Raw genomic sequence first — 15,130 nt, 5'->3', positions numbered from 1 at the left:
AATACAGGAGGCCTCTCTCACAAATACTTCTCAGTTAACTCCATTTTCTTTGAAATATTGGGAGGGGTCACAAACAAACTCTTCTATACAACAAATATTTTCATTTTTCTCTTTGAAACTTCAGTAATTTTATATGCTATTATTGTTATATAACAATACTTAATATTCGTTTTTAAGGCGTATCCATTGAGATGAGCTTGGCTAAAGATCAGAGTTTAACTGTTGTTATTAGTGGTAAACCTGAAGATGTCATGAAAGCTCGTCGAGAAGTGGTTTCCGAACTGCAGACACAGGTAAAAACCTTTTTTTTTCTTTTCTTTTTTTTTTTTCTTCCCCTTAATATTAGATTAACTTTTTGAATAAATAAATTCTTACATTCCTTAACATAATGTAAAGATGAGCCTTTCTTTTGCTAGACCATTGAAAATAGCTGATAAAAATGCTATGTGTATATATTTCAAAATTTCCAGATAAGGCCAGATGTCAAGTGAAGTGTGGTTGATTAAATTCTCTAACAAGTCTTTTTTTTCTGAAGGTCAAAGACACCATTCTTATGTCAAGGATTGTTGTTTTCAGTTACAGCACCTCAACCATTTTGTTTTTTTTTTTATAAAAACGAAACCGACTGCACCTTTTATATCCTGCTCTCATGCCCCTTGGCCATGGCGCAAAGTGGTTTGTGTCCCGTTGTTCATCACATCTCAATGCTTAGCAACAGATGCAAGTCTCATTTCTTTCTGGACAAATGGGTTTTATTCAGTCATCATTGTTTTCCATGGTCAAAGTTGTCATTGTTTCTTATCCTTAGGTGTGGGAGGTTAGGGGCCTTTATTTTTCTATAGTTTAGTTGCTATTTATTATCTTATCGCCTCCACAAGAACTCTGCTGATCCATATTTATGGAGAATCAGAGACACTTTTTTTAATCTGCTCTCTCTGAATCCTCGAAACAAACTCCCACTAACTTGTATCACTCTTCCCTCAGTTGCATTGCATCAGTCGTTCTGTGACATGGTGATTCACATTATTCCATGTCAACGATTGCTCTACCTGTTCGACCCATCTCTCTAATCTTATGACACGTTTTTATAAAATCTAAAAACAGTGAGTTCTAATTTTTAATTCTATACATGGCACTTGCCATAACTGCCAATCTGTTTACAATCTCCTACTATATAACAAGATTTGTTTTCGACAATCTGTTTAACAGAGATGGGCAGTTGTGATGGTAACCTTCTGTTGAGCTGCAGTAGTAGTCCTAGTAGGTCTAACCTTCCCATGCCTTACCTTCCCTTTTTGTGGGTGAAGTAAATTTATTGCTTACTGCCTGAGGCACCCAACCAGAAAATGCCAACATGGCTGCCCAGGAATTTTTGAAGAGTCAAAGAGCTCCTCCTTTAGGGGCACTGGTTTGAATCCCCCCACCTCCCTTCTGACCTTGTGTCACATGTTCTGGTGAGAAAGAAGTAAATAATCAGCTCTCTGGCTATTTTTTATATTTTTATTTTGGATGATATGAGAAGAGCACTCCGTCATCCTGCCCCCAGGTGTGACCTACCTGATTGATCCAAGGTTTCACTGCCTTTCTCAGAATATGGATAAAACCATCAGTGTTCAGTTTGAGGCTCTCCAAGGAAGAAGTAGGTGGCATGGCATCACCTTACCCAAACTTTTAAGTTGAAAATTATTGACAATTATTCTTCTCTGCTAATATCAAAAATATACAAAGTTCTTTAAAAGTTCTTTTTAAAATTAAAAAAAAAAAAAAAATTGAAATCATTCCAAACAAGGCATGAAACAACTTGATACAAGAAGCTAAAAAAAAACTGCTTAAAGGTAAAAGAATAGCCAACAATATATGTCAAATGGATAGATTCTGACCCAAAAAATGGAAATTCTTCCTTTGTCAGGACAAAATAAAGTGTTCAGCAAGTATTCTTTTAAAATCATTTATATTACTCCATTTTTTTATTTATTTTTTTTTTTTACTAAGATGTCACCACTTATCAAGACTCAAAGGCCACTCAAGGATTAAATAAGTGTCGGATGGACGGTGAGACAACACCGTGATAATTGGTAATAATGGTGGTGATTGGGTAGAACTTGATTAAGAGGGTAACTCCATACAAACTTGTTTGCATTGGATTTGAAAATGAGCATGTTGTAGTTAGCTGGGAAGCAGTCTTGCAGTATTGTTTCATGAAAAGGCAGTTCTAGGAAAGAAACTTTCTTCATGGAAGCTTTGTTTAGTTTTAGGTAGAAAGGGAAACTATTGTTGTATTTGATGTGGCTAGATGAGATTTTGTTGTGAATGTCTTATAGTGGAGCAGCTTAATGTGATTTTTTGCCAGAATCGTTCATTTGGTGATACAAGCATGAAATTTGGCATCAATAGTCTCTGTAAGTTACTTTTTCAGAAAAAAGTGCTGGCCATCAAAAATTCCAATATGGCGACCATTTTTTTCAAGATGGCCGCCAGCAAACCACAAATTTCCATAAACGGTCATTTTTTCCAACTTTTATGCCTAAAAAGGACTGCTAATGCAAGGATGACAAAGTGGATAACCTGTTTTTGCCTATAAAATGCCCCAAAAAGTCTTACAAACCATGCTAGCCATCCTGAAGAAATCAGGTGTTCTTAATTCCGTTACCTTCCTCACTCCATACAAGCCCCTGAATCAACCCATTGAGAAATTGTGACCAAGGCGGCACATCTCACGAGGATCAAATTAAGTACCACCGTTTTTTCCACAGAAGGAGAATTTTGCAGAATATTATGACAAGAGTGTATGTCGCTCACTACCAGGGCACACTGGTGAGAGACACTGCTGTGGAACTCAGCATGGGGTTCAATATCAGCTAAACTCCAGTTTAGTATCCCAAATGCTATCTAGCCAGCCCCTAAGGTTGGATAGCCGCACCTTGATTGACAGGATGTGCCAGCGCGGGAGAGCCGAGCCAAGGATGACAGGGGCTTTATTGTTATCCGGATGGTGTACAGATCGCACGGGATTTAAATGATATTGGATGAACGATCGGCTTAGGTGTAGGGCAGCAGCATGAACCTAACTGTATCCCATACATCAAAGTGAGCAAAGGTGGTAAGGTGGTAAAAGGATAAACCCTCGGCCTACACCACTTCAACGACTCTTATGATGGATGCCAAAACTAGACAGCAAACTGACTGGAGTAAATGTTGCCTTTGTCAGGTTGACAAGAGATGAAACTCTAATTTCACCTCTTAGCTCATTCCAGAGGAAACAGGACTATGCTGGATATGCGAAAATTGCAAAAAATGTGCCTTTGTTTTATGCCCTTAATGATATGCCAATACCCTTTAATCCAGCACGGTTAGATGAAGGAGAAGGCATAGAAGCCACACTGATACGAAATAAAGCAAAATATCACCAAAGCTGCCGACTATTGTTCAATAACACAAAGCTGTCAAGAGGACAGAAAAGGAAAATAACCCCCAGTACATCAGGCACAGAAGAGAACCGTGAGAAGAGACAAAGGACCTCAGACCCTCCAGAGGTACAGTGCTTCTTATGTGAAGAAGAGGATGAAATATCAAATTTAAGACAGGCAATGACCATGCAGCTGAATGAAAGGCTTAATCTGTGTGCCCGGACCCTAAACAATGGAAAGCTCCTAGCAAAGTTAAGTGCTGGTGATGTTGTTGCCCAAGAGCTGAAGTATCACCCTCGATGCTTGGCACAGTTATACAACTCAGAGCGAGCACATCTTAATGTCATGAAGCAAGAGAAGAATAACAGCGGTCAAGGGAAAGACGTTTACCCCCTAGCGTTTTCAGAGCTTGTGATCTACATCATGGATAGCATGGTTACCGGTACAGAAACAACACCAGTGATATTTCGACTTGCTGATCTAGCCTCACTTTACAAGCGTCGGCTGCAACAACTAGGTGTGGAATCCCCAGAGGTCAATTCTACCAGATTAAAAGAGCAGTTACTCTCTAGGATCCCTGAGCTTGAAGCACATAAGAAAGGGCGAGATGTCCTTCTTGCATTCAGAAAAGATGTAAGCACCATTCTATCTGATGCTAGCAAGTACAGTGAAGCCATTCATCTGGCTAAAGCTGCTGATATCATCCGGAAAGAGATGCTGGCTCACAAGACAAAATTCAGCCAGGCATTTCAAGAAGGGTTTGGAGAGGAAGCCGTTCCCCAGGCACTTCTGCAGTTTGTTTGCAGTATTGAGCATGGGGTGGACATAAGGTCCCATCTGAATCATGGTATTGTGCAGTCAGATGTGGCCATTGCTCAACTACTGCAGTTCAACTGTTACTCAAAGTACAGGGAAGGTTCGAAATCTCAAAGACATGCCAAAGACCGTGAAACACCGTTTGCTGTTTATGTTGGAATGAAAGTTTTTGCAAAGACAAGAAAGAGACAACTGATCGACAAGCTGCATGAGAATGGAATAAGCATATCTTATGACAGAGTTTTGGAAATATCAGGACAGTTGGGTGAGATTGTTGTAAAGCAATATGTGGAAGATGATGTCGTGTGTCCACCAAATTTGAGGAAAGGGCTGTTCACAACATCTGCTGTAGATAACATAGATCACAACCCAACAGCAACAACATCAAGCACATCTTTCCATGGTACAAGTATTTCAGTGTTCCAGCACCCAAGTTCAGATATTGCCACCTGTTTTCCCGCCTTTTCATCTCTTGCCAAACTAGAGGTTGTGATCTACAGGAATTTTTCAAGCATGAGAACCAGTCGTTTCCCCCCTCTCTCAGCAAGAATGGTAACCTACGTCCAAGTACCAAGTCAGATCTTGTGGAAATTCTCCAAGGGCAAGTCCAGCTTCCAGAGTCCAAGCCAGAATCTGATGTACTGATTGTTGATGGAGCTTCACTGGTGAATGCTGTTGCACCAAAACACCAAAGACATTTGAGGAATATGCCCAAAACGATATTCTTCCCTTGGTGCAGAACTACAGCCACACTCACAAGAGAACAGATATCATTTTTGATGTATACCATAAGACCAGCCTTCATTTGTCTTGGAGTTGTTCTTGTCCCAGTCCTTTAAGTCAGAAGCTAGATCTAAATGTGGAAAGGCCATCAGGAGGAGAGTTACCGCAAAGAGCAAACCGCCTACAAACTGGAAGAGCTTCCTTCGAGACAGCACTAACAAATCAGAACTCTTCCACTTCCTTGCCGATGTCATAGCTGAAATGACCACAAGAAATGCAGTCCGTGTGACTAGGGAGGAAATCGTCCTTACCAGTGCCAATTGCACCAACTTCAGCTTAGAAGAATTGGCACCCTGTACGCATGAGGAGGCCGACACACGGATATTCTTACATGCTTGGCATGCAGCTAAGGAGGGCTACAAGTCTGTACTGGTTGATGCAAATGACACAGACATTGTAGTAATTGCCATATCGATGATGCCTTCTCTCACAGCAATTTGTCTTCAGGAAATGTGGGTGAGATTCGGCAAGGGGGAACACACCAGGTGGATTCCTATACATGACCTTGTGTCCAATCTAGGACCAGAGAAATCCAAGAGAATGTTGTTCTTCCATGCTTTCACAGGGTGTGATGTTGTATCTTCTTTCAATGGCAAGGGAAAAAAGACAGCCTTGCAGACATGGAATGTATTTAATGAAGTCTCAGCCACATTTGCAAAACTCAGTCTCAGCCCATCTGAAATTGAGGAGTCTGATCTACAAGTATTGGAGAAATATGTAATTCTCATGTATGATAGGTCCAGTGTAACCTCATCAGTAGATGACGCAAGACTTGACCTCTTTGCACGGAAGCAAAGGTCATATGACTTAATCCCACCAACTCAAAATGCACTCAAGGAACATGCCAAAAGAGCTGCCTATCAAGCAGGTCATGTTTGGGGACAAAGTGTCATACGTGATCCAGAACTTCAGTGTCCTTCAAAGTGGGGATGGTCAAAAGAAGATGACTCTTGGAAAATTGTGTGGACTTCACTGGAACCGATTTCAAAATGCTGCAGTGAACTGACAAAATGTGGATGCAAGACTGACTGTGGTGGAAGGTGCAAATGTAAAAAGACTGGGTTGCATTGTACTAAACTTTGCAGTTGCCCTTGTCAAGCTTCTACAGGAACACTAGAACACTGAACGAGCTTAAAGTGAGTAATATTATGACAACAAAACCAACTTAAGCTCGATAAACGCACTGTATTATACAATAATATGCTGAAATTTTTCAAAATTTGGACTCCTATAGCGGCCATCTTGGAAAATGGCCGCCATATTGGAATTTCAGGTGGCCAGCACTTTTTTCTTAAAATCTACTATCCAGCGAATATTTATGCCAAATTTCATGCTTGTATCATCAAATGAACGATTGTTTGGGTAATCTGCTCCACTATTATGGGGGAGGGGGCATATATTGAAGTTCGGTCAAGTACTTGCCATGAAAATATTGGAGTTCAGAAAGACTAGCAATGTCTCTTATGTAAGAAAAATGTAGTAGGGTGGAGAAGAGGACATTGCTCACTGGATTTCAAAGTCTGTTTTGTAAAAGATGCTTTTCAGATGTGCCAACAGTCTAACTTAGGACATATTTGCCTTTTATTCAGATAGAGGATTGCATCAGAAATGAGATACCTATTTGCAGCAAGAACCTTAAGGCCAACCTGGCGTAAAATAGTATTGTATTTTTGTGTTTAACTTGTTTGACAAACATGATACCTTCTTGAATAGGACCACAACCCTGTGTTTAGAAGAATTCCCTATTTCATCTCATTTGAGAAGTTTGTATAAAGAAATTATTTTTGTAATGATTTTATTTTTATTTAAAAAATTTTAACAGGCAAGTTATTTGATCAAGATCCCAAAGGAGCATCATCGTTTTATCTTGGGCAAGAATGGCAAAAAACTCCACGAGTTAGAACTGAACACAGCTACCAAGATCATCATTCCTCGCACTGACAACTCGGATGCTATCCGTATTGTGGGCACTAAAGAAGGTATTGAAAAGGCTCGTCATGAAATACAATGTACTTCTGATGAACAGGTGAGCCATTGTCTGTATTTTTTTTTATTTGTTTGTTTTTTTTTTTTTTTTTTGCTGCATTATTTACTAAATTTTGTATTACTTTAATTGAACTTATACAATGCATCATGTTAATTTTTTTTTTTTCCTAAATCTGGCAGTTATTTAGTGTTTTTTGACAATTTCGCTAAGGAAATTAATGTTAATTATTGCAGATATTGATTTAACCTATGACTGCCCAAATTTTGTTTATTACGAAAAAGCTTCCATAAATACAAATTAGTTTCAAAGATTTATTTGACTATTAATTTCTCTGCTATTATATAAAAGGAACTTTGAATTCGTTCCCTATGGACTTAAAAACAGCTGGGCCGATTTTTTTTCATGAAATTTCACACAAATGTACTATATGTGCCTGGCAGTGTTCTAAGAAAGACTTTGCGTTGGAATGTCTTTAAGTATTGATATTCGAAATAATCCAATGAAAGAAGGAACAGGCGATTTTGACCAAAGTTAACACCTTGCACAGCCTAACATCACAAGTGCATTTGAGAAGTTTTATTACCACACAAGCCAAAACGGCTGGCATATAAAATCAGCAGGGGTGCATTCAAAATGAATGTTTCTGTTTAAAGCACGATTGAACGATATTTGACTTTTGCATTTTAAATTTAAATTCAAACCATTATATATAAAATATAATTTAATAAAATCGACAGTAGGTTCTCTACAGTGCAATGTAGACTGCAATGTATTGTGAACTAAGTCACTGCAACAAGCATGTAAAAGCTTCCTTCTGGTGCACTGCGATGGGTCTTCGTCTATAACAGGCAATCAATCGATTTGATTGAAAAATAGGCGATTTTATTGATAATAAAAATACAGGAATATTCAATCCTGGGAAACATCGGGTCACCCTCTTAGTCCTTTATATAACAATGTGGGTTGGTTATAAAGTTTACCTGCCCAAAAAATGTTTGATTGAATGACAGATAGAAACTAATTGTATACTTCCATCCTAAATTTTCACAAAATTCAATTTGACAAAACTCAATCAGTTTCTGCAAGGTTAAAAACAATTATTATCAAAACAACCAAACATCATGAATAAATAAATGAGGATATAAAGAACTTGAAGTATAAAAACTTTTACCAAAATGACTGGATTCAGCATTAATTAACTCAAAAAGATTTGATATGCCATAAAAGAAAAAAGTATTACAAATATAAATCAGACACCAATATTTATAATAACTATGACTATGTTCGAAAAATTCAAATGTTTAAAAAAAAAAATATGGTAAATTATCCTTTTCGTCCATGGGTGCAGATGGGTAAACATAATCCTTGTAAAATTACTAAAACAAGTTGAAAGTGCGCGGACAAATGAAAATAAGAGCATTGAAATATCAATAGGAAATTTCTTTTTATTCTGTCAATAAATAAAATGTCAGTATTCATTAGAGCATGAAAAGCTACCCCCAACTTCCAAAAAAAAAAAAAAATAAATACTGAACAATTCGTTGTAATGTTTATACACTGAAGATATATAAAATGTTTTCATTCACAGTTGAAAATTAATTGAAAGAAAAAGCATAAATATCTGATTTATTTTAATCATTTTTAACTCGAATAAGAGTTTTTATCAAGAAAAAAAAACAGACAATATTTTTTATTTTATTTTTATTTTCTGCTGCATCTTGTTATTGAAAATTTCAAGGTTTTCAAACAGTGGAGATACTTCTACAGCTTGCTCACATATATGCACAAAGGCATAAAACCACTGAACTTGGACATTAAAAAATCTTAATCTTCAATACTTAATAATATGCCATGTAAATTAAAAACAAATGTTGGCGGTATTTTCCTGATGAAAACTCTTATATGGGTTAAAAACTACAATTTAAATACATAAATGTTTATATTTAGAAAAAAAAAAGTTGCATTTTTTATTGGTCTCTGCACCGTTATATATTTTTTAATAAATATCTGGTTTAACAAACAAAAAATATTCTTTCTTCTCCATAGGCTAAACTTGCTTTTGAGCGTCTGCCTGTACCAAAGATCTACCATCCGTTCATTTGTGGGCCTCACAACAACAACATCAAAAATCTTATGGAAACGACAAATGCTCGAATAAATGTACCTCCACCCAGTGTGATGAAGGATGAGATTGTTGTTTCTGGCGAGAAAGAAGGTGTCATGAAAGCTAAAGCTGTAATAATGCAGATCTTGGAAGAAAAGGTAATTTTCTTGATGTGATTCTTGTAATGGTGTTATTTAGTGCAGTTCACAGCATTAACCGGTACCATGACAAATTATTTCATGCAATAGGTGAAATAACAATTTACTTTTGTACGTATGTTATCAGGTTTTGCTGGAAGAATATACTTACAGTATTTCTCATTCTCTGCAGAATTAACTTTCCATTATTATATACAAAAAGTGAGAGATGAGTTTTGAAGTTGAATAAAAAAAAATCTTTATTAACTCCTCAGATCAATAACGAAGACAAAGAGAGGTGAACTCTTTAGTTCATGGCATTTCAGAACTAAATGCTTTTCACCAGAAGAGTAAGAGCCAGAATTATAAATCTAGAGAAAAAACTGGCATTATGACATCAGTTTAGAAATGAGAAAGGATATATGCATACAGTAACAGAAAGGGGGCATATATGGTAGGGCAGGGAATACATATGAAAGGATAGAGAAATATTAAAAAAAAAAAAAAATGCATTAAAAAATAGTCCAAACTTTATAAGCTTAATCAAATAAAGTCCGTGGGAAAACGGTCCAGAGGATATAGAACCGATGGGGAGAGTCCGATGTTAAGGAATCTAAGGTGTGGAAGTCTGGAACTTGATTATCAAAACTTGGGTAGCAAAATTCAGTAACTAAAGGATCAGAGATTGAAATAAATGCTTACATATCAGAGTGTAAAAAGAAAAAAAAAGTGCATGAAACCATTAAAAAATCAGTCCGTGGAGCTTCCTATTTGAGTTGTGTTCTGATGGAAACTTGTCAGACGAAATGATTGTAATTTCTTGAGATTTTGAATGCTTAAATTTCTTTTTCCTTATTTCAGAAAAGGAAGTGTCAGGCGGTTTCTGTTGAAGTTCGCAAATCTCAACACAAGTATGTGATTGGACAAAAGAGGGTTAACATCCAGGAGATCCTTGAAGCAACTGGAGTTTCCGTGGAAGTACCCAGCTTGGAAAGCAATTCAGGAACAATCACATTACGTGGTGAAGAGGACAAACTTGGCCCAGCTCTGACTATGGTGTATTCCAAGGTAGGCTTTAAAGAAAAAAGATTTTCTTGTGGTATGTAAAATTATTTGTGAAAAATTTAAAGTTGGTTCTTTTATTTTGATCATAAAGTTTAGCTGACACAGCTCAAGTAGGTATTGTTTGCGCCCATTGAGGATGCGTCCCTAACAATCAGTTCAACAGTGACTTTGTTGTTGTTGGACTGAAGTATGGTTCTGTTCATTTCTAGGAGGTCATTCTGACTTTACCTTCTTTCTGGAAAGGGGTTAGCTTATTACTAATTGCCTGAAGTGTTCCGACAAGGGAATGCAGACAAGGATGCTCAAGCAATTTTTATAGTCTGAGAGCACTTCAGCTAGTGTGTTGGCTTTTCAGAAACCCATCTAGTCTTTAAAAAGAATAAGAGTAACAAAAACGTTTTTTGAGATACACATAAATGGATTAGAATACCTGCCCCAGGGTAGATACAATTAAGTTTTGCACCACTTTCATGTCCTCTTATGAAAATAAAATCATGTCTAGAATCCTTGTTCCAATTTTAATTAATAACATTTTGATTCTATAAAATGTCTAAAATTTTAGGCTTGAGAAATATTAAGAGGGTTTGAAATTTAAGGAATGTTGCTTAATTACTATCAATCAAATTTAATGCAAATCTGAAATATTTTAATTTTAAATGGGAGGTTGTGTTCATATTATACCTTCTAAAAACTATATCTCCTAAAGAAACTGAAATTTGAGAAATGTTCATAAACTGATATCTACTACTGATAAAATTTCACAAAAATAGGAGTTTCTCAAAGGGCTTCTACCCCCTTTTTATTTACTTTGCACAAAACTAAATTGAAATATAGCACAGATTACAGTCCCATATATCAAACAGCTGTGTTCCAACATTCGTAATGTTCAGTTAATTAGTTTAGGAGTGAATCCTGAATATACAAATATAAACATATATATGGTTGTATTTGTATATACAGGATTCACTCTTAAACTAGTTAACTGAACATTATGAATATATTATATACCTTGCTTCATAAAGAAAGATATTATGTAATCCACTCCTTTTTGAAGGCTAATGTTCCAGCAGATGATATAAAACTTTGTTTTTAATATTTCAAGTATCAACAATGCCTTGTAAAGAACTATCTCGACTTAGTGTTTTTTTTTTTTTTTTTTTTTTTTTTTTCTTTTTTTAATTCTTGCATACATAACTTAACAGACATAAGTATGGTAGAGGAATGTCACGGTGCTTATGTACAAAAATTTTGAAAAATTATCTAAGCAAAGTTTTAATTAAAAATTTTAATCTGTTTTCGTATTTTGCTGATCTGCTAATCATTGTTATTTGGTTAAATAATAGATTGTCCTGTTTTGAGATTTCTACTCTTATCAATGGTGGATAGACAAAATATAATAAAACTGATTTTTATTTTTTAAATTCATTTTTCATTTTTTCTTTTTTTTTTTTTTTTTAAATTTTAATTTTTTGAGGATACTTAATTTTGCCTGATATCAAATCATGATATCAAAGTATATTACTGAATTTTTATTTGGAATGCAATTTTCGTGTGTATCCCATACTATATAAGCATTAAGTTTCTTGCTTTATTTTTTCTGTAAATACAATTGTTTTTTAATTATTCGTTTTATAATCAAAATTGAATCTAAAAAATATCACTTTAAAATTTCTTTTTGAAGTTAATATATTTGATTTGTTAATTTTTATTTCTCAATAGGCAAACAGTGTCATTGTGGAAGAAGTGAGTGCTCCTGCTTGGCTTCATCGTTTCATTATTGGACGTCAAGGTGCCAATGTGAAGAAGATCACACAGAACACGCCAAAAGTAAGTGCGGAAATGCAAACTTCAATGATCATAAAACAAAGCATGAATTGTCTCCCCTGCAATTACTAATCTAAATGTCTAAATTTTTTTCGCTCTAATAGCAAGGTAAAATTAAACTCTTAATTTAATGAATTTGTAGTGAAATTATCAAAATGTTAACATTTATTTGTATGAATAAATGGTTTTGTTTAGTGTTTACAACAGTTATTATGACTGTTTTATTTTAAATTAATGTATCGAAGTGCCTTTTGCTAGGAAATAGCAAGCTGGTTTTATCTGATTAGAGTCCATTGATCACAACTTTTGGAAAAAAATTAATGGTTTGACTTTTAAATGTTTGTGACAATGTGCCATTTTTTTTATTTTTATTTATTTATTTTTTTTAATCATCTTAGAGGAAAGTAAATGTTTACTTGGATCAACAGTACCTGTAATATATAGTCACTAATCTGAGTTTGTGGATTTTGAGAAAAAATTTAAATTTGTAGAATTTAAAAAAAAAAATTTTTTTTTTTTTTTTTTTTTTTTTTTTTTTTTTTTTGAGGGGTCAAAGCAGGTTTTCTCCACGTGGGCAGTTTTGACATGTTGCATGCACTTTTTATAATTTCTATTCAACAAAACTTTCATAATTTTACATCCATTCAAACAAAACTAATTCTTTACTGTTGGTTGTTCTAACAAGGCATAAATAAAATGAATATATTTTTGTTTTATTCTGAAACAATATTTATGTACAAATGGAAATGGTTCTTTCACTATTGAACCAATTTAAATATATTAGTTTGGAAATTGTAACTGTCTCACTTTTTCACGTTGGCCATTGGCCTACAGAATAGATCCATTGTGGCCATATCAGTTAATTTTTAGTTCCTTCCCTAGTGATCAAATTCTGACATGCCAAGCAAACTTACTAAAATCCAACCATCAAAGAATTATAAATTTCATTTTGCTTGCATTTTTTTTTTCCTTAAAAATGATATACTAATGCGTATAATTTGTCGAGATCTACACCATCAATCATCTAAGCTATGGATCAACCTTATGCATGTTATTTTATGTGGTTTGGAATTGAAATAAATTCTTTGACTCCAGTCCCATTAATTTTCAAACATGCATCATATATTTATTTCTAAATATATCAATTGTAGCTGAGCCATCCCGATTATTACCAAGAGTAAGATCCATGATATCTGCATAAGAAGTGGGATGTAGTATGGTGTTGAGTGTTAGGTTATTATCCAGGCTTCATTTGTCTGAGTCCAAAGAAATGACAGGGCAATAATTTGGTGGATATTCAATATAAAGTTAGATCAGACACTCTACTTGAGAAATTAGCCATTCCAAAAACTTTATATCCTGATTAAGACAAACCATCTTCACTCGTGAAAGAAGCAAGAGGTATATCAGCATTTGCAGTGAACTAAGGCTGACAGCAAAAGCAAAGCAGGGCACCCTAAGTAAACGTGGAAAGAAACCATCAGGCAAGAGTTGGAAATAACTTATATACCATACATTACAACCATGTAATCCATACAGCCACCTACCTTGAAAATGCTGTTGTGAAACCTGACATAGTTATATGGAATAAGTCAGATTGAAGTGAGTGTCCCTCATAATGGAGGTCTGAACAGAGCTGAAAGGGAGAAACAGACCAAATATCAAGGTCTCATGTATGATATGAAAAGAAACTGGAATCTTAGATATCAATCATACCAGTTATTATAGGTGCCACAGGGCTTATGAAGAACCTGAAGTCCTACCTAACTAATATTCCCGGTGAACCAAGTACAAAAGAGATCCAGACAATTGCACTTAAGGGACAACGGGAATACTAAAAAGAGCTCTCGATTGGTTTCAGTAAAAAGCAAGGAAATGTTGACAGCTGGTTACAATCTTCAAAGGAAGAAAAAAAAAAGCAAGACAAGAACCAATAATATAATAGTTGCGATCACTGAAGACTTTAGCATACGGACATCCAGATAGTATTGAATCTTGTTGAAAGGAATATAGACAATAAACCTTGATAGTGAGTGATAGCAGAAACAAGAGTATTTTTATTGATTTTATGCTTTTTGTCTTCTGATAATCATAGGTTCATATTGAATTCACTGATGGGGAAGATACAATCACCCTTGAAGGTCCTCCAGAAGAAGTTGAAGAATGTGTTAACAACTTAACAGCATTTGTTTCTGATTTGGTAAGCTTTTCTTTTCTTTTCTTTTTTTTCTTCTATTTCTTTTAAAAAATGTTTTTAATTGTACTGTTAGAACTTTTTATGAAATTTTTTTTTATTGCATTCATTTTTGTTTTAATCATAAAATTTTAGTTATAGTTATTTAACTTGTGAAGCTTGCAATATCGCTTTAATATTCAAGAAGAAAAGTAATTAAATTATTTTTAAGTAGAGGATAAGAACCTCGTGTTGTCAAATTTTAAAAACATTTAAAGTTTTAAAATTATGCTAATAGAACTAGTTTTGTTATAATCCTATATATTTAAAAACAAGTTCAGAAATTACATAGGTGGATAGAAAGTTAAATATTAATGCATTTGAAAGTTATTAGTGGTAATTAAAAAAAAAATTTTTTTTTTTAAATTTCTTTGACATTAACTGTACTTTGAGCTTAGCTACCATTTTATATTTCTTTTAAACTTTTTTGCAATTTTTTACAGGAGCAACGGATGGCATTTGCCGAAATAGAAGTGGACCAACGTTTCCACAAACATATCATTGGCAAGAATGGTGCTAACAGTAAGTGTATTTTTTTATGATTGAGTATATTGCCAAGCTATTCAATACAAATTGAAACGGACATCAAAATAATGCTTCTTTATGAAAACTGAATACAAGTGTAGGATAGTTAACGGTGCAAAGAGTGGAGGAACAAATAGATGACACATAATACTTACCAGACTTTAATTTTCTATTGACCTTCATAGCTTTTCAGTTCTGAAACTTGGTAAGAGGTTTTTTATTTCAGAATATTGAACTTCAAAAGGTAGT

General features: G+C 34.7%; 1 protein-coding gene across 4 annotated transcripts in view; it reads left to right on the top strand.

Annotated features, from left to right (window-relative positions):
- LOC145297579 (vigilin-like) overlaps positions 1-15,130 on the top strand; it is a 97,933-nt gene that overhangs the window by 47,782 nt on the left and 35,021 nt on the right. For all 4 annotated transcript variants that reach the window (XM_080143611.1, XM_080143621.1, XM_080143630.1 and 1 more), the window contains 7 exons: positions 178-293; positions 6,829-7,032; positions 9,040-9,255; positions 10,096-10,302; positions 12,019-12,126; positions 14,219-14,323; positions 14,800-14,878. In XM_080143611.1, the coding sequence (XP_079999737.1) occupies positions 178-293; positions 6,829-7,032; positions 9,040-9,255; positions 10,096-10,302; positions 12,019-12,126; positions 14,219-14,323; positions 14,800-14,878 (1,035 nt within the window). The remainder of the gene's footprint in view (positions 1-177; positions 294-6,828; positions 7,033-9,039; positions 9,256-10,095; positions 10,303-12,018; positions 12,127-14,218; positions 14,324-14,799; positions 14,879-15,130) is intronic.

The sequence above is a fragment of the Euprymna scolopes genome, chromosome 2, assembly GCF_053919585.1.
Source record: "Euprymna scolopes isolate OS-2025 chromosome 2, ASM5391958v1, whole genome shotgun sequence".
NCBI lineage: Eukaryota > Metazoa > Mollusca > Cephalopoda > Sepiida > Sepiolidae > Euprymna > Euprymna scolopes.
This window is presented reverse-complemented; position numbering and strand designations above follow the sequence as displayed.